This window comes from Musca domestica, unplaced genomic scaffold (genome assembly GCF_030504385.1).
Source record: "Musca domestica strain aabys unplaced genomic scaffold, Musca_domestica.polishedcontigs.V.1.1 128, whole genome shotgun sequence".
Lineage (NCBI taxonomy): Eukaryota > Metazoa > Arthropoda > Insecta > Diptera > Muscidae > Musca > Musca domestica.
In genome coordinates this window covers 821,641-843,929 of record NW_026712169.1, presented here as the reverse complement: position 1 = coordinate 843,929, position 22,289 = coordinate 821,641, and the positions used below count along the sequence as shown (strand labels likewise).

Genomic DNA, 22,289 nt, shown 5'->3' with positions numbered 1-22,289 from the left:
AAAATGATTTTCAGAACAATTCGCCTGAAAGTATGCAATCAATTTTTTAATATTTAATTTTATTCAATATACAGCAATTTTAGAGAGTCTTAAAAACCTTCATTAATATTTTTCAAACTAAAATATGAACACATCCATTAGAAAAGTAATATTTTAGTGGTGAGTGCGCACCCACCCCTTCTTCCTCTCAATACTCAAGTCCTTTTTTTCTGCCATTAAATATCATATATGAATATGAAACACTTTCGCTTGATGTCAGAATAAAAAAGGGACAACATAAATATATTTCCAATCGCCTTGAGCCATATTTCTCATATAAAGTATATTAACAAAAAATGCAGATGTTATTTCCCCTCTCTAACTCCCCGCTTGTTGCAATGCCCGCAATAACACATTCATTACGGGCATTACAATTCACATTTGAAGACATAAAATGGACATACATAAAATAATGAAAAATATTTGGATATGATGAATATTAATATAAGAATGTGTTATTGTTCTGAAAAAAAAAAAAAAACAACCAACCTCCCCCCAGTATATAACTGGGTAATGCGCTTCATTGGACTTGGACTGCAAAACTCTACTAAAAAGATTCTGCCTACCACAATTCATTGGCGCATATATGTATATGAGGGTCCCTTCGAGACAGATGAATTGTCATCATCAAACAAAAATTCATATCGTATACTAAAACCTCACCCAAATAATTCCCCCCAAAAAATACTGGAGAACACAATTTTTTGATTTGTTTTGTTTTCATTACAAATTTTTTGTGCAACATTTTTTTGGGGACCTGGGCTTTGGGGTTGTAGGATTTTTAAATAGAAATATGTGCATATTAAAAAACCACAATTTTCACAAATGTGTCTCCAAACCAAAAAACAAAAAAAAAAGCAACGAACCCCCTCCCACTCTTCGATGCATCCCTTCCATGCCTTTCCCAAAAAAAAAAAGAAGAAAAAACATTTCTTGTTCAATAAATTGTATGGGCGAGTGACTACTTTCATTTATGGATTTTTCAAAAGGATTTTCGAACTGGCCAGAAAGGATTAAATGCCAGAGAGATGGGAGGGAGAAATAAAGAGAACCATTCGTCTCATGTACGTATATGACGAACGCTGATGGCGGAAATGTGTAGATTGTATGATTCGTTTTTCATTGGATGGCAAATTTTTAATCAAAAAATATAGTAACAGCAGCAGGATTCATTTTTTCTACTTGCTTGATTGATTCAAAGCAGAATAAACCAAATGAATATAAATTTTTGGCCATCTTTTTTATGAAATTTCAGTTTGGGTAAGAGTTTGGCGAAAAAAATCGGCGACTATATCAGTGGCTGTCACGAAAAAAATGTTATGTTTGTATATTATTGTAAATTCAATTGTATTTTAGTTACAAAGGTTTACTGTTTTGAATTCATACTTTTTTTGGAAAAGTGTCCGTACCCTTAGAGGCTAGAGTTTTTTTTGGAATGATTGACATTTGTCATTACTTTCAACAAATTTCAAATAAGTTGCAGGTGAAATTTGAATAATAATGAATTGCATAAGAGTACCTAAAAAAACCCCTCCAACTCATACACGATAAGGAGTGCGTGTAGGCCAGATCACAGATTTTCTCGATGTCACTTGAGAGTGAAACTTGTTCGCTAGCGGGATTGCTCGAAGAGTGACAATTGCATGACAGAAACTAAAAGAGTAAAATCTGCTCTCACTCAAAAACAAGCAAAGCATGCTCGCCCTTGTTCGAGCGAAACCAGGAGTACTCCCGCTCCTCTTCGGGCGAGCTTCACTCTTTACTCGAATTTAAGCGAGTTTCACTCTTTACTTGAATTTGAGTCAATATTTCGGAGATATGGAATCGGGGAAACCCCCAGGAAAGAGAAAGTGTCCTCATCAACACTTCTAATCAGGGCTCCGAAATCTAGCGTTTCTTATTCTCTATTCTAATTTGTGTGGGAGTACTACTGCGATTAAAAACAGAAATCAGGCATACTCTTGATTTTTATAACGAATAAGCGCAAGTGTGGTTTGCTCCTTTTCGATTAGGAGCGAAATATACTCGAAATCAAGCAGATTTTACTCTTGCCGGGTACTATTTTGACTTTGTAAGGGAATATGTTGCAGAATGGCTCAGCACTCGTAATTCGAGATCTAAGGTCTCGAATTCGATCGATACCAGTTTCTATTCAGCTTCTACAAATATCGATTCAGCTTCTACAAATATCAAAATAAAATCGATTATATTTTCCCCTAAGCCACTCGAATAAGAGCGTTTTATTTGCCCGTTTTCGAGGGGGAGTAAAATTGAGAAATATATAAGATTTTACTCTTGCCGAATACTCCTATAGACTTCCATTTTTATACCAAAATTGTGAATAGTAAACTTAATTTAAAAATCGTGCTAATCAAGCACTCCCACTACCCTTCATAGAATGGTGGAGGGTATAAAAATGACTTTGGCAGGTATTTAAAGATGCAGTAACTCCGACTATCTCACATTTAAATCCGCCTAACTCGAGAAAATACCGGTCATTGCTCACTCCAGACTTTCTTCTCATATTTGGCCAGGACACCAACTACGTCTTTATCGGATCCAACTAAGAAAACCACAATCCTTGCAAGCATTACGAGATCTACCAGCGTTGAAAGGGACGGGTCGAGTAAAAACTCAACATAGCTACCCAACTAAGCTACCCAGCAAAATATTCGATGACAAATCATCGATTGGATCATATAAGTTATAATTTTTCATACGGACTTTTTTAGGTGTATCACTGATGATTTTTACAGTAACGTGACAGATGATAGTCACCAGGTCTTTGACATGACATATTTCATTAATCCGTTGTCATATCATTTTTCAGCACTTACTTGTCATGGACATTCGACTAAATTCATCATAGATATTTTTTTAAAAAAATGTCATAATTTTTGTAAATTGTAGCAAATTTTCAAATCCAAAATTCCACTCAATTTTGTCGAATTCCATCTACTTGCCCCTCTCACAAAGGAACCCTTCCTTCCTCAATTCTAAAATTCGTCAAACCAATACAAAAATGGATTTCCATTTTAAATGGAAATTTCATACGCATGACTGTGTTACCTTAGATATCAAATGGTATGGCATTTTAAAATGGATTTTGAGTTGCTACTCCTTCTTTTTCGTTAAGTTTAGTTTTTATCCTTGTGTATATTGAATGTTTGTTATGATATTGAAAATCAACAACATAGACATCGTCATGGACAGCCATACCCGTTTTTGCTTCACCATACCTTTGCCGATACTCTTGGCTGAAACAAAAAATAATAATAATAATGGGTTTGGCAATTCTTCCAAAATCCTTTCTTTTTTTGCACGCATGGTAAAAAAATGCAGTATTTTTTAAGCTTGGATTTAAAAAGTTCATCAATGTAATATTTGGTTTATATTTTTTTAAAGAATTATTTGCAAGGAAAATTCATGTCCTCTGTTTTTATGTGTTTGTTTCCGGTCAGACGGTGGATTGTTTTTATCAAACCATACTCAACCAGGAGCTATCGATTTAGGCAGTGGAGAATGTCAATTGCCAACATTTTAACCATTTCAAGTAAAATTTGCTAAATGATGATGAAAAAAGATTCATTCACATTTTCCAATTGATTTTATTTTCTCAGCTACAATACTACAAAAATACATACGTTTCCTTGTGGACTTTGCACAGCATTCTCGTTGTTTTTTTTTTTTTTTTTTTTTTTTTCAAAAAATATAGATAAATATGTATTTCATATTTCAAAATAAAAGAAATTCTCAAAAATTGCATCATTCTATAGAAATATTTCCGTTAATCCACTGCAATCAAAACAAAATAAATGGACAATTTTCTCTCTTTTCGTTCTCTCAGATTCTTATCTACACGATTTTCTCACTCTCCCTCTCTCTCTCACTTTATTTCTGCATACAATACGGAAATGCCATTTGATTCTAAGAACAACAACCTAATTTTTTAGAATTTACCCAACAAGTGATAAAAATATTTTGCGTCAAAAAACCTTCTTAGAAAAAATAAGGCTGATTCGCCACCGCACACACACATTCACAACAGATCTACAGCGATATATAACTTCAGAGAATAAATTTCATGTCATGGTGTGTTGTCATTGGTGGGGTTAGTTTTGCTGTGTCTCGTTTTTGTACATGTGATCGGTAATGACAATGTGTCGCTTTTTATATGTACGATAATTACTGAATAAAAAAGCATATACAAGGCGAGATGATAAAACTGCAACCAACTTCAGGGAGGGTTATTAAAGCCTTGGGCACGCAAACATTTTGGCCGCAGACCTTTGACATTCCAACAGGATTCAGCATGGTTACAAAATTAGGTTCCTCGCTTCATTTCCAGCGCACAATGACCACCAAAATCTCAGGATACCAATCCGTTGGACTATTGTGTCTGGAGTATTTTGGAAAGCAAGATTGGCACTAAAATACACCAAAGTGTCGATGCAAGCGCTTCGCCGGGAATAGGGCAAAATACCGCAGAGCAACATTCGGGCAGCGTGTGACGGTTTCATTGGCCGTTTGAAGGCCATAATTCGTGCCAAAGCTGATCATTTCGAACAAATCTAAACTTATTCTAAAATTTGATGCCATTTCCGACATTTTGTGCTTTCATTCAATAAAATTTAAAAAAAAAAATGTAAAAACTATGGCGCTTGACTATGTTGCAGTTTTTTTTTTATCTCACACTGTAATTTCCAATTATGTTTGGCGGGATCAAACATAATTTACATTGGCATCACTGTTCAATTGACACTTTCCCATGAAGGTTTAACTCACACTGTTGAGTGTTATAACCGTTGAGAATGCCCAACAATTTTAAATGAATGAAGAGCATCGCCCCAAATGACATTTGCTTGGCTGCTGCTGCATGCAAAAGCATTGAGCAGTAAATACGTTACTTGTCTCACCAAGCCGAAGTTGCCAACTCTCTTCGGGGCTCTTATTTATTTGTGGTACACTTTATTTATATTTGTTTTTGTATTATTCTTTTTTTTTTGTTTATTTTTTCTATTTAACCGGCTGTTTTGAAATTATTTTTTTTCTGATTCTTTTTTTATTTTTGAATGTTATGCGAACTATATAGTTGGTTTGGTTGCCTATGTAGGCAAATGTGTTATTGCTGATCGTAGTTGAATGACGATTGTCAAATTTTTTTTGTTAAGGGGTAGAGAGTAAGGATCGACTCACACATATAGTTGAGGCGACGATCTGCTGCAGAAGCTGTTTCATTAAAAATAGGTCGATTTGTTTACTATACACCAAGAGGGAGAGAAAGATAGACAGCCAGTGTGACTGACTGACTGAGTGAGTGATTGAATGACTAGTTGGCTGGCTGTGTGTGAATTTGATTATATGATTTTATTGTTGCTGTTATTGTCATTATTATTAGTATTTTTTTTATTCACATCCATATCAAAGACGACGCAACTGCACTTGCCCGACCGATGGCTGTGACGAATTTTGATAATAACCGCAAACAAATACGCGCAAAGAACTTGATAAACAAACCGAAAAAAAATTCGCCACATTTATTTGTATATGTGTTTTTAGTAGGTCACACTAATACACACAATAGAATTTTTGGGCAAATAACAGAATTGTACACGCGCCAATCGAATAGATTAAAATAATATAGTTATAAAGAGTGCAAGAGGTATTTGCAACGAACGACATTCCAATGTAGAAACGGGATAATTTTTTTTTCATTTTGTGACGCATTAGGAATTCGCTGTGAGTTCGAATTCGAATTCAGTGTTGTATTCTGGCAATGAAAATAATTTCTTCTCCATGACAAGAGGGGCATGAACGCAACTACATGCACATGAATGAATGAAAATGGGCAATACTTCTCCAACCTAACACGCAATTACGGAAAACATTGAAATTAGGAAATGCGTAGAAATAGATAAGTACTCGTAATAGGTGGCTATTGCCTACCACAATTTCTGATTCCTGGAAATTACGCATATAAGTGGTAATGAATAATAACAAAGGGGTGTGTGACATACTGCCACCGTAAAGGTACGTTTTATGAAAATGCGTCGTTTACATGGTATGCAATCTATAGATTTGACAAATCAATTATGCACATTTATTAAAATGCGTTCCATGCAGACATGGCCTTACATGAACGTTACTGAACTATAGAACTCTATTTTTTATTTATGCTTCATGAATTGACCAGCAAATTTCTTTCTCAAAGAGTAGCGCAATTTAATTCTCTTTTGCTACAAAACTGTATACAGTAAACATACAGCATTCCAGGAGAAAAACCCTGCAAGCAATCAGCTGATTCCAGTAAAAATTCTTAGAAATGATAGGGCAACCAAACAGAGATTATGTAACAAATATTATAAAAAAGTATTAATAATTTTAGTTGCTCCTTGACTGCATTTTGTGTTTGAGTGTGAAGACAATTTTTTTTTTTTGACGTTGATATGTCAAAAATAAGTATATCTTTTTTTAAGTTTTCTTATACAACACGTATCGGAGGTTGTTATAATTTGCATGTTTCAACAATTTTTACTAATTTGAATAACTTTTTATTCAAAAATTTCAAATTAAAAATTGGTTTAACAGTTTATTGTCCCAGCAGCTTTGTCGATGCGACTACCTGTATTATTCTTCCATGTATTTTAGTAAAGTTGATTAATCATAGATCTATAAAACCCTGTGTTAAAGGCGTTCAATGTTTGTGTTAAAGGCGTCAAAAGGTCTCGGTTAATTGTTACCATGGCCCAGGGATGAATTTGAGGCTGCCATTGTGAGGGCGCAAAAATGTTCAGAGGTCGGCATTTAAGTTAGGCAACTTTTTGGCTATACGAAGACCTGGTGCTGGATAAGTAATTTTTCGGTGAATAATGTCGCTCCCATCATCCAAATACCGAATAAAGGGAAACACCGTTGTATGGGGCCTATACTAAGACTTGTACCTGCGTAGACAACTTTCTGTCACAGGCTGTAATACCCATTAGGAACTTCAAATACGAAATTTTACGCAATTCCGCTGAATAATGTCGCTAATGTCACCAAAATACCGAATAAAGGGAGGTACCGTTGAATGGGGCGATACTAAAACGAGGACCTGCATTGACTATTTTCCGTCATAGGTTGTAGTACCCTTTAGGAACTTCAAATACAAAATTTAAAATAATTCCGGCGAATAATATCCCTAAAATCGCCAAAATATCGTATATCGGGAGATGCCGTTATATGGGGGCTATACTAAGACCTGGACCTGCATAGATAATTTTCCATCATAGGTTGTAGTGCCCAGTGCCCAATTCCAGTGAATAATGTCGTGAAAATCCTGGAAATACCGAATATCTCGAGGTAGCTTTATATGGATGCTATACTAAAACGTAGATGCTATACTAAACGATAGACAATTCTCTTCCAGAGGGTAAAGTACTCAGGGAGAACTCCTTGTGTATAATTTCAAACAATTCCATTGAAAAATGTGGTTAAAATCCTCAAAATACCGAATATCTGGGGTACCCTTATACGGTGGCTATACGATATCGTGTACATATATAGAGAATTCTCGTTCAGGGGGTAAAGTTCTTACAAAGAACTCCTTGTGTAGAGTTTCAGACAATTCAATTTAAAATGTGGCTAAAATCATCAAAATGCCGAATATATATAGAGAGAATATACAGAATTCTTTTGCTGGAGGTAAAGTAGTCACAAAGAACTCCTTGTGTAGAATTTCAGACAATTCCATTGAAAAATGTGGTTAAAATCATCAAAATACCGAAAATCGGGGACAACGTTGTATGGAAACTATACGATATCGTAGACCGATATAGCCCATCTTCGAACTTGTGCTGCCTGCAGACAAAAGGCTGACCTGTGCAAAGTTCTAGCTTCCTATCTTAGTTCGTGTTGACTCTAGCGTGATAACAACAGACGGACAGGGCTAAATCGTCTTAGAATTTTACGCTGATCAAGAATATATGTACTTTGTAGGGTCGAAAATTACGGAATTACGAACTTAATATACCCTCCATACTATGTATGGTGGAAGGTATAGAAATGTGGAGTTAAGCCTATTTACTCAAATAGAAATTTTATTCCTTTTTGGGAACGACTTTGATTTTAGTTCGCATTTCTAGTGAATAACTTAATTGAACTACTTCCTTTGTGAACTTATGAACCTTTTCTGATGTAGTTTTCAAACTAAAAATGCAATGTTTGAAAGAAGTAAAGAATGTTAGTTAAATAATTGGAGTGGTTATAAGATGCATTTTCGTAGGTAATGTACTTCTATAAAGAATTGTGGAATATTTTATTCATGTCTAGTTGACACAATTAGACTCTAGTACAGAGTTGTATTTCCCCTAGTGCCTTTTAAGTTATACTACCTTTATGGTTATGCCATGGTTTGTTTCATATTTTGAACTTTTAAATGTGGCCTTTTCTAGCCCAAGAAGATCAAAAACTCATTCTTAATCAATAAAAAATATCAAATCCGTTTTTATAAGCAATACAATTAGTTTATTGTGCAAAAAAAAAAACAAATACCGACCAACAATACTATGAAAATTGTGTGTTTTCACGATGATTCAACAAAAAATGTAACATGGCTCTACTCCGATTGGCGGATAACGCATGGGCTTGTGGCGATCAACCAAATGTGGGTGTGGTACTTGATGCCCACGCAGGTGTCTGAAGTATTTTCACTATTATGTCGTAACTAAAAATATTTATATATATTTATCGGTATTTATACATAAATATGATAAAAAAAAAAATAAAAATCCCATTTTTTATTATCAAGAATTGAAATGTTATTAGGAATTTTCATTTGTTTCGATTACATATTTTCAATAATTATTATCACACGACTTTGTCGGAGCCAGCTGGTGAATCATATGCCTGCCGCCTGCCTATTCTATGTTGTTTTTCAGCGAATTGTTTTCTTTTTTTTGCACATTTGCACTACAACTACTATGAAGTGCTGCAGCCATATATAACGTCAAACAAGAAACAAACAAAATAGTATATAGCTACTTCTGAATATTTTTCGTATTTAGTGTTTTTTTTTTGCTGTTGTATTGCTTGTTTGTTTTCTTTTTTAAGTTTATTTTGTATGTGGCCTAAATTCAGTGCTATTTTGCAGCGCGTGCATTTGGTTGGGATCGGGGGGGAATATGAACAGCACTATGCGGCTGCTATTGAATCGCTTATCAGTTACGAGGGGCGAAAAAAGTGTGAAAATAATTTTGTTGATGTTGAATAGTTAAGGTTTTGATGCTTTATATACAGATAGATATGTACTGTATGTGTGTGGTGGCATGACATAGAGTTTTCTGTTCATTTTGAGATTAAATATGAAGAAAATTATATATTAATTAAACTATTAATTCTGATAACTAACAATATGAATTGCTGGGTTATTCCAAAATTCCAATTTTAAATTTTTTGCTTTAAAAAATACATTCTTTTTTTTCGTTCTCTTCTAAAAACTGTTTCCCCATTTGAAATTCGTTTGCAAAGCTTTATATATGTTTTTACAAATTTCAAAGCATACTTTGAGGCTCTTAAATTAAAATCTACTTGAAAAGTACTTTTGAACACCTGTGACATTATAAATATTACACTATGCGACAAAAATATTAAAAACAAATACTTTTTTTAAATAAAGCAGTTCATAATAAAGCAGCTCGTGTTTACATTGGTACACGATTGATTAATGAACCTTTAAAATATATGAATTATTTTGAAAACTTTTATTTAAGGATTTCTGATGTAAAGTATACATTTCAAAGATATGCAATTAGGAACATCCTAGAAGAAAAGTACAAAAGAATATTTAACAAAACAATAGAGCTACAATAACTATGACCACTAAGATGATTTTATCCTGAACAATTTAACCAACTAAAAATCAATAGCAAACTATTGTACCATTTGTATAAGGTGAGATGGGAAAACTGCAACCAACTTCAGACTGCTGTCATTTCTAAGTCACTCGTCCGACAGCTGTTAAAATTATTCCAGTGACAGCTCATTAGAGTGTTTACAAGCGTACAGAACCTTTTTGGTGAGAATTTTCCAGAAAAAAAGTTATTCGTGATGGAATTCAAGCGTGATAGTGTGATTTTTTATATTTGGCTGGAAAATTTAAATGTGAATAAATCTTTTGTGACTCGTACCATCGCCCGTTAACGTGATACTGGTAGCATAGCCCGACGTCAAGGAAGTGGACGGAAGAAAAAAGCAACATCAGCAAAAATGGTTCGAAAAGTAAAAAAAGCGACTTGATCGAAACCCGCCTCGCAGTGGCCGAAAAATGGCTCGTGAGCTGAACATATCGCAATATTCCATTCGGCAAATATTGAAAAATAAGCTCGGGGTAAAGCCAATGAAATTCCAAAAAGTGCAAGAACTTACACCGCAACTGAAAGAAAATTGACTCAAAAGAGCTAAAGAGTTGCTTCGCTTGGACGAAAGAGGTGAACTGCCGAATTTGGTTTCCTCCGATGAGAAAACATGCGTTGTCCAGCAGTTTGTAAACAAACAAAATTATCGTGTTTACTTGCTAAAGAGGTCAGCTTAAAATGTGCACCTTCGATTGGCCACCAGAACTCAAGATGGTGTGGGCCGCCATAACAGCCAATGGTCGCTCTCCGCTCATATTAATTGACCGTTGCATCAGAATAATTGCCGAATATTATCGCGAAAATATTATGTATTAAAGCCTTGGGCACGCAAACATTTTGGCCGCAGACCTTGGACATTATAACAGGACAAGAATGGTTACAAAATTAGGTTCCTCGCTTCATTTCCAGAGCACAATTGCCACCAAATTCTCCGGATACCAATCCGTTGCACTATTGTATTTTAGAAAGCAAGTTTGGGACTAAAAAATACCAAAGTGTCGATCACCTCAAGCAAGCGCTTCGCCGGGAATGGACCAAAATACCGCAGAGCAATTTTCCGGCAGCTTGTGACGGTTTCATTGGCCGTTTGAAGGCCATAATTCGTGCTAAAGGTGACCAATTCGAATAAATTCTAAACTTATTCTAAAATGCTATTTCTAATGCTAATTATGGTGTTTGACTTTGTTACAGTTTTTTTATCTCACCCTGTATAAAGTTTCCCTGTTCTATTAAATATCTTCATTCTTTGAAACCGAAGAATATCTAATTACAAGAATATGACGATTCCTTTACCATACATAACCTCATTTTTTCGCATTAAATTTTGTAAGACCGTGTTGACAACGTTTCCACAGAAATGCTGGTGGGCAGAAAAATAGAAAACCACAAAAAACAACAAAAAAATGTATAACGCCGGCATCTAACATACATTATTAACATAAACATTCCTTTATACCAATGTATATATGTTAAATATTAAAGTAGAAGAAGACAGCGAAATGAAAAAAAAACTGAACCAAACAAACAATAAAAACAAGATAATATAAAGAATATGAATAAAATTGAAAGTTATCCTTTTATTATGAATGAATGAATGAAAAAAAAAATAGAGACAAGACCTTGAACCCATAAAAATCATGTCATACCATATAGTTGTTTTGCGGGATTTGGGGGGTTTACAAATGTATATACTTTACAATACGCGTTACAACGTTACATATATTTAATAGAAATAACAAAACAAGATGCACAGACATATATACTTGTATTTTCCTGCATACATACCTAATTTTCAGAGAAAATATGTATCTATGCTGGGCTACCGCACCACACCGCCCACACCCCCTCATGACCTGGGAATACATACAAACACAGGATGAAGAGAAAATGCTAAAAGAAAATCAGGCATCAGTGTTTGGGGTAAATCAACGAGGAAAATAAGGCCAAGTAAATATGTATTTATGTAGGTATATACATAAAGAAATAATTTCCTTGGTCTTGAACCATGAACATCAAAGGAAAACAACAACAGCCAAAAGAAGAACCACCACCACAACAAATATCTTTCGACCATTGAAAATGTAAACGCGCCAAATCTTTACACGAAATTGTGGGATGGAAACAAACCCCAAACTCAAAATCGAAAAAATCTTAAGAATCAATGTTTTTGAATTATGGGATAAACATATTTTTTTTACCCACATTGTTGATTTACATTATCCATATTATCAGCAAATTATAAGGATAAGTTTTGGGGATAAGGGGATAAGTTCCCCCTCTTCTACATTTTTTTGGAATTTTCGGATTAAGATTCCTTGAAATCAGTTTTCTTCGGCAGTACTAAAGATAACAATACGAGGAATATCTTGAATATATTTGTCAACCTCCAAGCTAGTCCCCAAAGGGGTATTTTTGATACTTTTTTTTTTCAAAAAATTGCTAAAAACTCCCCTGAAACGGGATCGTCGCAAGTCAAAATAATCAACAAAATTATTTGGCATAAAATTCTACCATGTAGAGTTCCCATAACAAAATAATTTATTTGAAGCCGATCATATCTCCTATCAACCTTTGGCCTTAGAGCAGTTATAATTTGGATCCAGAGAGAACTAATATATGGGAGGCAAATACAATATCATTGTTGTCCAATGCATATTACGAATGTGAGGGACTTAAACCCCAAATCGGATGAAATATATATATATGGGTGCTATAGCTATATCTGAACCGATTTTCACCAAATTTGATGTACTTGCTTCTAGACTGAATTCGTTCGGATGTGCCAAAATTCAGTTCATTAGGACTGATATTGGTTATTTGGTGCACAATTAATCCGCCCCGTGAAAATTGTTGCCCATTTCATTAAATTTATCTAAAAATCGGGGTACAAATTTTTCACCCTTATTTTATGTAAAATTATTCTTTTTTTTTAAACCCCACATAGCCTAAATTCCATTTACACGCAAAGAGCACAACCCAACTCCTCTAGAGCAACAAACTAGTTATTTATTTATTTATCTAAAAAAACGGCAATGTTTTCATGTCTTTGGCATTTTTATTACAACATTTCAATACACCTTTGTTCAGGCGGAACCAACCAAGTCGACGCACCAATTTTCTTGCCTATGCTGCGTCGTCCTTCTCTTTGTTGTTGTTTTCGTGATTGTTTATGGGGCACTTGTTGTATCTCACAAACTTTATACTTAAAGAAATTTGAAAAGACAGTTTGCCAGCAGTCAACTTTTTTGACAACCAATATCGCATTCATGCAAACATCCAACCAACCATCCACCCACTTTCTATTTCTTTCCTGCCGAAATTCTCGCTCCAATGAAGAAGCAGACACAAAAAAGGAACCAAACGTCTTCGTGTCATGCACTCAAAGTAAAAGTGAAATATTTTATGTCTCTTGTTGTTGTTTGTTCTCCCTCTCTTCGACACAATTTTTGGGGTTCCTGTCATTCGCTATGGCACCAAAACATTTGTGGGAAAATTGAACAGCTGTCAAATCGTTAAATATCTTCTTAGCCAGTAGAGAGGGAGCGGCAGTGGTGCAGTGGGATGTATCAAGTGTAGATTGGAAAGCTTGGCATGTTGTTACTCCTGCTGGGCCAATGTAATTGTTTTTAAAAATATGCCTTTAGAAGTTTCCCTTTCTGTTTTTTTCTTTTTTTTTTGTTTTTTCTCTCGAAAAGCAAGGAAATTGCCGTAGATATTTCTTGGTTGCCATGAAGAGGGGTAGACATTTCTATTTTTTAAGATTTTCTTAAACTCTAAATAAAGATCACAATTTATAGTGTGTTTTAAAGCATACTTTTAGGAAAATATATTATTACAATTTATACATTCTTATTCACAAAATTTCTTAAAAGTGTTTGAATAAAAATTAATGAAGTATTCTTCTTCTTCCTTTCAGGCACTGTTTTCAAAGCTCACAAATTAATATTGGCGGCGTGTTCGAAAAAATTTGCCGATCTGTTTGAGACAACACCCACAAATGGACAATGTGTTGTCATACTGGAGGCAACGTCCTCCGATAACATGGCGGCATTGCTCGAATTTATGTACAAAGGTGAAGTACATGTCTCACAAGAGGCCCTCAACAGTTTCCTCAAATCTGCCGAAAATTTACAGGTAAATGTACCAGGCTCTGCTATCGATCAAGTAATTCAATGAACAATTTCTTTTTTTTAATGCAGGTCAAAGGTTTGTCCACGGAAACAGGGCGTTTGGCAGCCCAACAGGCTCAGCAACACATTGAATCCTCTTCGCTGCTGGATTCCCCCAGCCGACGCAGTATACGTAACAGCATTAGCGGTGCTGGCAACAACAGTCTAACCGGCTCTTCCAGCTTGGGTTCGGGTAACATAAACAGTTCCGCCGGCGGCATCAATGCACCGGGCGGAGGTGGTGGCGGTAATTTAGGTTTACCCGAACGTTGTCCCAGTACAGGAGGTATAATTAGTGGCCCACCATCGGGTACAAATAGTTCTGCTGGTGGTAGCTCTGCCGCTGGTTTAGGTAGCGGCGCTGGCGCTGCTCACCATCTCGGTAGCTCTACCGGTAGTCTGAAACAAGAATGCGATTCACTCATGCATCCCAGTAGTTCAACATTGGGAAATATGTCCTCATATGTGCCGCCCATGTATAGACCAATTTCATATGAACCATTGCGTAAACGTGCCCTCCGCAGTCCCTATGCCGAACAGGAAGTACGTGGCAGTGTGCTGAGAGACGGTTCGAAAAATCCATCAGAGTGTCCAAGCCCGATCAGTAAACCTCCCTATCATCGACCATCGTCCAGTGCATCGTCGACAGCACCAACAGAGGCAGATACAATGCATTCGGAAAGGGCATCGCCACAATCGAGGTGATTTTTTGTGAAGAGATTTTTAGCTAGTTTTAAGAGTAAACATTAATTGTTGTTGTTGTTGTTGTTTTTCTATGGATTTCAGTCGTTACGATAATCACAGTCCCAGCACCACAGGAGGCAATGGTAATACAAATAGCGGCACATTGGATAGATCGGTTAAAATGGAACGTAATAATGGCAGTACAAAAGAGGCTAACAACGATGATGATCATGAAGATTTAGATGATCCCAGAGAGGTGAGTAGAAAAAGGGATGGGTTACGAGCTTAGAAAGTTTTTTAAGACTCCAAATAAAAAATTCGTTGGCTGAGAAATGCATACGTCAGGGCTTGTAATGTAATTGTTTCATCTAGAGAAAATCTTCAACGCGTAATTTGTCCGATTTGAAAATAAACGAGGACTGATGTTTTCCTACAGAAGCATTCCTCAGGACCTGAGATCTATTTTTTTTCATTGAGTGAATTGATCTTACTTATTTTAATTTTTATTTTAAAGAAACTATGTGGGTTTCCACTAGAAAAAAGTCCTCCTTTAAGCGGATTAATGTTTACTAAGGACTCAAGCTTGTTCAAAGAATGTCAGGATTGAAGGCTTAAATTTTTCATATATTCAAGATGATATTTTGTTGGAAACTCAACCATAAAAATGTTAAAAATATCCTATCCCAACGAAAAATATCCAATTTTGAGAATACATAGTTTCAACAAAAACAAAACTCAATTTCAACACTCAGATAAGAGCCTTTTTAGATTTAATTGTTAAATTAAGTCCTGGGGATTGATTTATAAATATTCAAAAGATCTGAGGCACTGAAGATAGGTTACAGCTAAAAAGCTCATGAAGAAACTTTATTCCAATACAACAATCCTCAGACCCCGAAAACAAAAAGCTTTCAAAAAAACTCAACGGACCTTAGGAACTGACTGATTGAAATCCTGTTTCATAACTAAATATTTTCTAACCTATTCTAGAACTGTGCTGAAGATTTACGGGTTAAATTGGAAAATTCCAACTATTCACCCCCACCACCACCCACCTCAAATACCTCACCCACCACACCAACCGCTTTATTGGAGAGCCTAAAAAATCCTGATGGCTCTTTGCCCGGTAGTTTAGCGGCTTCAATACCACCCGCCGATATGTTAAATGTATGGAATGCCACAAAATTGAATAATAAAAACAGTGGCATGGTAAATACAGCTGATGGTAAGTAATAGTTTTTTGTTTTTTAATTTCAACAACAACAATTGGCTAATTTGCAAAAGAAAAATTAAAACAAATTATTTTTTTATTTTTCCTTCCCTCCGCTCCAACACACCCAAAAAAAAAAAAAAAAACACAATTAAACGCTTTGTTCGTTCCTAATTTGGATACACTTGTAGGCAAGAAACTTAAATGTTTGTATTGCGATCGTTTGTATGGCTATGAGACAAATCTGCGAGCGCATATACGGCAACGTCATCAGGGTATCCGGGTGCCATGTCCGTTCTGTTCACGTACATTTACACGCAACAATACCGTACGCCGTCACATTGCAAGAGAACACAAACAAGAGATTGGCCTGAGTGCTGGTGCCACCATTGCCCCAGCTTCCGTTGCCGCTGCAGCTGCGGCCGCCAATCATTCACAATAGGATGCGGCCGCAACAGCGGCGGCAGCAGTAGTTATGAGTGCACAAAAAGAGGCTAATAAACAACGTAAACGCAAGTCATTAAAAATGGCACTGGAGAAGTGTATGCAGCGCAGAGATGCTGGTGGTGATCAACCACAGCAACCACAGGCGCCAATTACTTCTCCAACCATGACAGCTCCGGCTGTTCCTCCTGCTAGTACAACAACATCGCCAACTAAGGCTCAAACCGAGTCAACATTAGATCTAACCAAGGATGATGAAGATAAAAATCTTAGCCATGAAATGGATACCACAGAAACTGAAACCTCTATGGATACATCCGCTGAAGTGGCTAATTCAGAATTGTCCAAATCTAGAGTTGAAGAGGAGGAAGAAGATGAGGATTTGCAATCTGCGGAATCATCGTTTAATTGTCAAAATTTAAGCAAAGAAACAAATAACCAGGATTCTTCAGATGACAAACCCTTAGATTACACAAATTCTTCCTGCAACAAGGAGCCGAAGGCAGAAGTTGCAAAAGAGCACGAGCAGGAGCAGGAACAGGAGAAGGCGATGGAGCAGCAAACTGTTACACAAGAATCGCAGATACAGCAGGAGAAAAATAACAACAACAACGATGATCAGAATGATCAATGTTAAAGAAAAAGAATTAGCCTCTACAAAAAGTGAATGAAGAAATTGACATCAATTTTCATTCAAATCGCGCAGCACTCATTGAGAGTAAAAAAAAGAAAATGCCTAAATATTAAGAAAACTACTGTTGCAACTGCTGTTGCTGGATGGAATAAAACAATATGGCCAAAAATATTATTTTTTGGCCTAAAAGGCTTTGTTAAGCATATGAAACATGTGGAAAGCCTACAAAAAAGAGATAAACTAAAACGCCAAAACTCTTTTAATGCTAAATTTATGTTCTAATCTTAACCGAAGAAAGCCTAAAAGCTGTAAACTAATTTGTCATTATTATGTACAGAGCTACTATAAAAAAATGTGTGAATAATTTGTTTTTTGTTTTGTAATTGTAATCGTTTAGTTTGCCAAGAATTTTTCAGTTTCCATTTTAATTATTATTTCTCCGTGTTCATTGTTGTTAAAAGAAAGAAAAACAAATAGTACGATTTTCTCGTTGTTACATAAAATCGTTAAAATGCAAATTTTATAGCAAAGAAAACTAAATCAATGAAAGAATGAATGAATGAATTACAATCAATCAATCAAGCAAATAATCATTATGAAAAGAATCCGACTGAAAAATCGTTTTCAGGGTGCTAATAATATTTTTTAGTTTCTTTTTGTTGATGATCTTTAATTTAATTGAATTGAAAAAAAAAAAACAAAATCAAAACCAAAAAAGAAAAGAAAAATGCAAATTTAAAAGAAAACAAACAAAGAAAATAACATGAATTTACATATTGAACGTTATTGAAGGAATGAAATGAAAAGAGAAACAAACAAAGCCTTAAATTAAATAAAAAAGAAATAATAGTTAAAATTCAAAAGAAAAAATGAAAAGTCTAAAGAAGAATAATTACAACAAAGTTTGAACGTTTTTGGATTGATAAAAACATATATATACGTTTTATTTTTTTAAGTTATATATTCTTTTTATTGTTTTCAAAACTACACAAAACAACCATCAACACTATGACGAGCCAGCCATATAACAACTACAATAGCAATATAACAAAATGCAATATTACAAAAGTACCTTAAAAAACAAACAAACAACTACAACTGCAACTGAAATAATCAAAAAAACAATAACTCAAGACTAAGCCATTTTTTGCAATAGCCAAAAAAACAAAACATTGACTATTTTTAAATACTTACTATAATAGTTTATATCATTAATTTACAATACACCACATAATTTCAAATCTCCAACTTTCCTCTCCGAACCCATACACAATGCTGTTTAACACATGGACTGAAAAGTTATAATCACTTAAGGGAAATTTTGCCAAAGGATACTTTCTCTGAAATAAGGCTTTGTAGAATATTTGAATCTTTATGGTACGAAGATGGTCATAGAATCAAATACAATACAGATTAGTTATCAAAATCAGTACAGTCGTTAGAATTGCTAAGCAATGGAAAATAACTTCTATTCGATTCGAAGGCTTCCATTTCTACAGCTAATACAGAGAAGAAATTATTGTAGAATTTGAAGACTATTTCGGGTTTGTTGTTTGACATTACAACATCCGCCCATATTGTAACCTCTTTTAGTCCATGTGTTATTTTTCATTCAATTTTATTTTCCAATAGTACAAGCAACAACAAAAGCTTTCAAGCTTAAAAAATTTATTATTTTTATTTATACAACTCCAAAAGTATTTTAGTTTTTTTTTTGTTATTTTAAGTTAACATTTAAATATATATATACCACAAGTGTCATTATACAAAACAACAATAGCAAATAATAATAGTATGGATACAAACAAACAAACAAACATGGAAATAGTAACCACAAGTACCTGCAATAATATGATTAAATAAAAACCAACCAATCAGAGTTGACTGAAAGTTTCGCAAGTCTATAAAATGTTAACCCCCCATGCCCCTACCCTTTCAAGTGAGACTTTCCAACTCTGTAACTTCCTTTAATAATATCATAAACAACAACAATTTATTTAAAAACAAAACTGTAGTTTGTTATAATTTTTTTTTGTCAGTACAGCTTACCTTTAGTCCTTATTCTAATTCAAACTTTGAAAAACAAAAACCACTATCTTTGGCTGCATAAAATTTAACCAACAAAAGTAAAAGCAAAACAAACACACACCAAATTACATTCTTTTTTGATTTGTTCTTCAGTTCTAGAAGCAGAGGTAAAACGCGAAGCAGTTTTGTAGGACAATATGATGATGTTATATCTCATATAAGGAATGCAGATACATTCCGATTTGGGGTCCACAAATTAAGTTAATCTCACCATTCAGGGAAAAAGTTAACGATTTTCCTTTGGAGTCATTTGTTTTTTTGCCATTGCTGAGTTTGGTAACCTTCAAATCAAGCTCTACAGTCCTCCACATGAATGAATTATATTTCGTCTAAGAAGACATATCGTTTTGAAGCATCCTTATGGTCGTCCATTCATATAACTTTGGGTTCATAAAGATAACTTTCTATTGGCCTTATATAAAGACGTTTCAGGTCGTATAAAACATGGCATTTGAAGACGACTTTAGACCACTCCTTCAGTTGTATTCCAATGAGTTCAAGGCATGCTGTAAGGATTAGTTTAAGGTGGTCTATATTATGGACAATTATTGGCTGATATTTGTGTTGTCAGCAATGTTTTTCCTGTATAAGGACTTATTTACATTTGCCCAAAGGATTTGGTTTAGTACAAGACTTAAGATGGTGCACTAAAACAATTTAGGCTGAACTATGACCTATCTAGAAAGACAACTGTCTTGATATTTCCATATAAACATGGCTTGAGATTTAAAACTTTAATGGGACAAAATTTGCTGTGGAACCTACAATCTCTGCTTCCTTTGACCACAAAAAAAAAAAAAAAAAACAAAAAACAACACCTAAATCTCAAAATACCCTTTTCGGCATTCAAAATTCAAAAACTAAACCAAACAAAATAGCAAAAATAGAAATTCAGAAAAACAAAAACATTTTTCTTTAATTTCTCTTACAACACAAAAAGAACCACCAACAACAAGATGAACAAACATTAATTGTAAACAACAAATAAACATACAAACAACAAAAAATAAGAAATCGGTAAATTGGGTGCCTATAATTAATATAAATAAAAAAATATTTAAAAATGTAGTTAAATTTTTTTATTAAATCAAATATTAAAAACGTAACAAGAAAAAGAATAAGAAAATAATAAATAAATACACGCATACACACACAGACAGACACAAGATACAAAAGTTAACAAAACAACAACAGCAACAAGACAAAGATGAAATAAAACAACAAAATAAAACTACTACATAACCAAAAAAAGCAACAAATAAATAAATAAATAAACTACAATACAAGGCAATTCAAAAACGTTCGCATAAAACTTGTTAAAAATAAAAAAAAACTATTTTAACAAAAATTAATTTAATGTTTATTTCGTTTTTTTTCATTTTCTTTATAAAACATGAAAAAAAAACTAAAGACATTATCTAACAAAATTCCTTTTGGCACACCCTTTGAAAAACGTTTTTCAAAAAAACAAACCATCTAGAAAACGAAAAAGAAACAAAATTTGTACTTTTGTACTTTTCTAAACAAGAGAGAGAGCGAAAGAAAACCCAACCAAAACTTATCAAAATTCAAAATTGCATTTTTGGCTTAACAAAAAAATGAAAAATGATTTTTTTACATTTGAGAAATTTTCTTTTCTTTTTTCACATTTATTTTTTCTTTTAAAAGCAATATTTGAAAAAAAAAACAAACACAATTTGTAAAAATAATACAATTGCGCTTTTAAGTTTTGAATTCATTTTTTTTTGTTTTAAAGAAAACAAAAAATATATATTAATTATATTATAAATAACATAACACTTATAATTATAATACCAACAACATATGTAGTAGTTTATAATTTAATAACAAAACAAAAAGAAAACCATACAACTTTTAGCATTATAAATATTTTATATAATATTATAATTCTTATTACAGAAAAACAAAAAACAAACAACAAATAATGTAAAGAAAAAAATATTAATTCAATCTATTACAACCATATATGTTCTGTTTCTGTGAACCTTAAAGAAGCCTTTCAAAACTCTGATATATACGAAATATAAAACAAAAAGAAAATATTATGAAAAAAAAGAAATAATTTTATACAAACAAACAAAAACAAATAGCCAAAATAGTTAATAATTTTAACACTTCCATTAGAAATTTTCCACGACCACAATACCATTCACCTACCCCCCCCCCCCCCCCCCAACCCAAATCCGCATGCCAGGGATATTGTGTGAATGGTAAGATTTTCGAATGTTCTTAGTTCCGAATAGGAATGGATTGGACTTTAACCAAACCATTAACCACAAAAAAGGAAACTAAAGAGTTCGAGATCCCTTTGCCATCCACACAAATTTTATTTGCATGCTCCAACAACATTTTAACATTTTAATTTCTTTTTATAGTTTAACAATAGCAATGGTTTCTTAATTTAAATGAAAAGAAAATTGCAACCACATTATACAGGGTGAGATAAAAAACTGCAACAAAGTCAAACGCCATAATTTTTAAATTTTTTTTAATTTTACTGTCGCAAAAATGCAAAAAAATGTCGGAAATAGCATCAAATTTTAGAATATGTTTAGATTTGTTCGAATGGTCACCACCTTTGACACGAATTATGGCCTTCAACCAACAGCCAACGAAACCGTCATTGAGTCCTGTTGGAATGTCCAAGGTCTGCGACCAAAATGTTTGCATGCCCAAGGCTTTAACACACCCTCCAGATTATTTTCGAGATAATATTCTGCATTTATTGTGATGCCACGGTCGATTAATACGAGCAGAGAGCGACGATCGGCAGTTATTGGGGCCACACCATTACCATGGCCGGCGCATGAGTTCTGTTGGCCAACCGAAGGTGCACATTTTCAGCTGACCTCTTTGGCAGGTAAACACGATCATGTTGTTTGTTTACAAACTGCTGGACAACGAATGTTTTCTCATCGGAGAAAACCGAATTCGGCAGTTCACCACTTTCGGACAAGCGAAACAACACTTTAGCTCTTTTGAGGCCATTTTCATCCTGTTGCGGTGTAAGTTCTTACACTTTTTGGAATTTCAATGGCTCATTTTTCAATATTTTCCGAATGGAATATTGCGATATGTTCAGCTCACGGGCCATTTTTCGGCCACTC

At 34.2% G+C, this 22,289-nt stretch overlaps 1 protein-coding gene across 1 annotated transcript in view; it reads left to right on the top strand.

The window, feature by feature from the left end:
* The window catches only part of LOC109612449 (zinc finger protein chinmo-like), a 146,554-nt gene extending 125,264 nt beyond the window's left edge, over window positions 1-21,290 (top strand). The window contains 5 exon segments of the mRNA XM_059118414.1: window positions 13,849-14,066; window positions 14,132-14,802; window positions 14,888-15,041; window positions 15,776-16,010; window positions 16,187-21,290. Of these exon segments, the coding sequence (XP_058974397.1) occupies window positions 13,849-14,066; window positions 14,132-14,802; window positions 14,888-15,041; window positions 15,776-16,010; window positions 16,187-17,076 (2,168 nt within the window). The 3' untranslated portion in view covers window positions 17,077-21,290.
* Window positions 21,291-22,289: the final 999 nt, after the last annotated feature.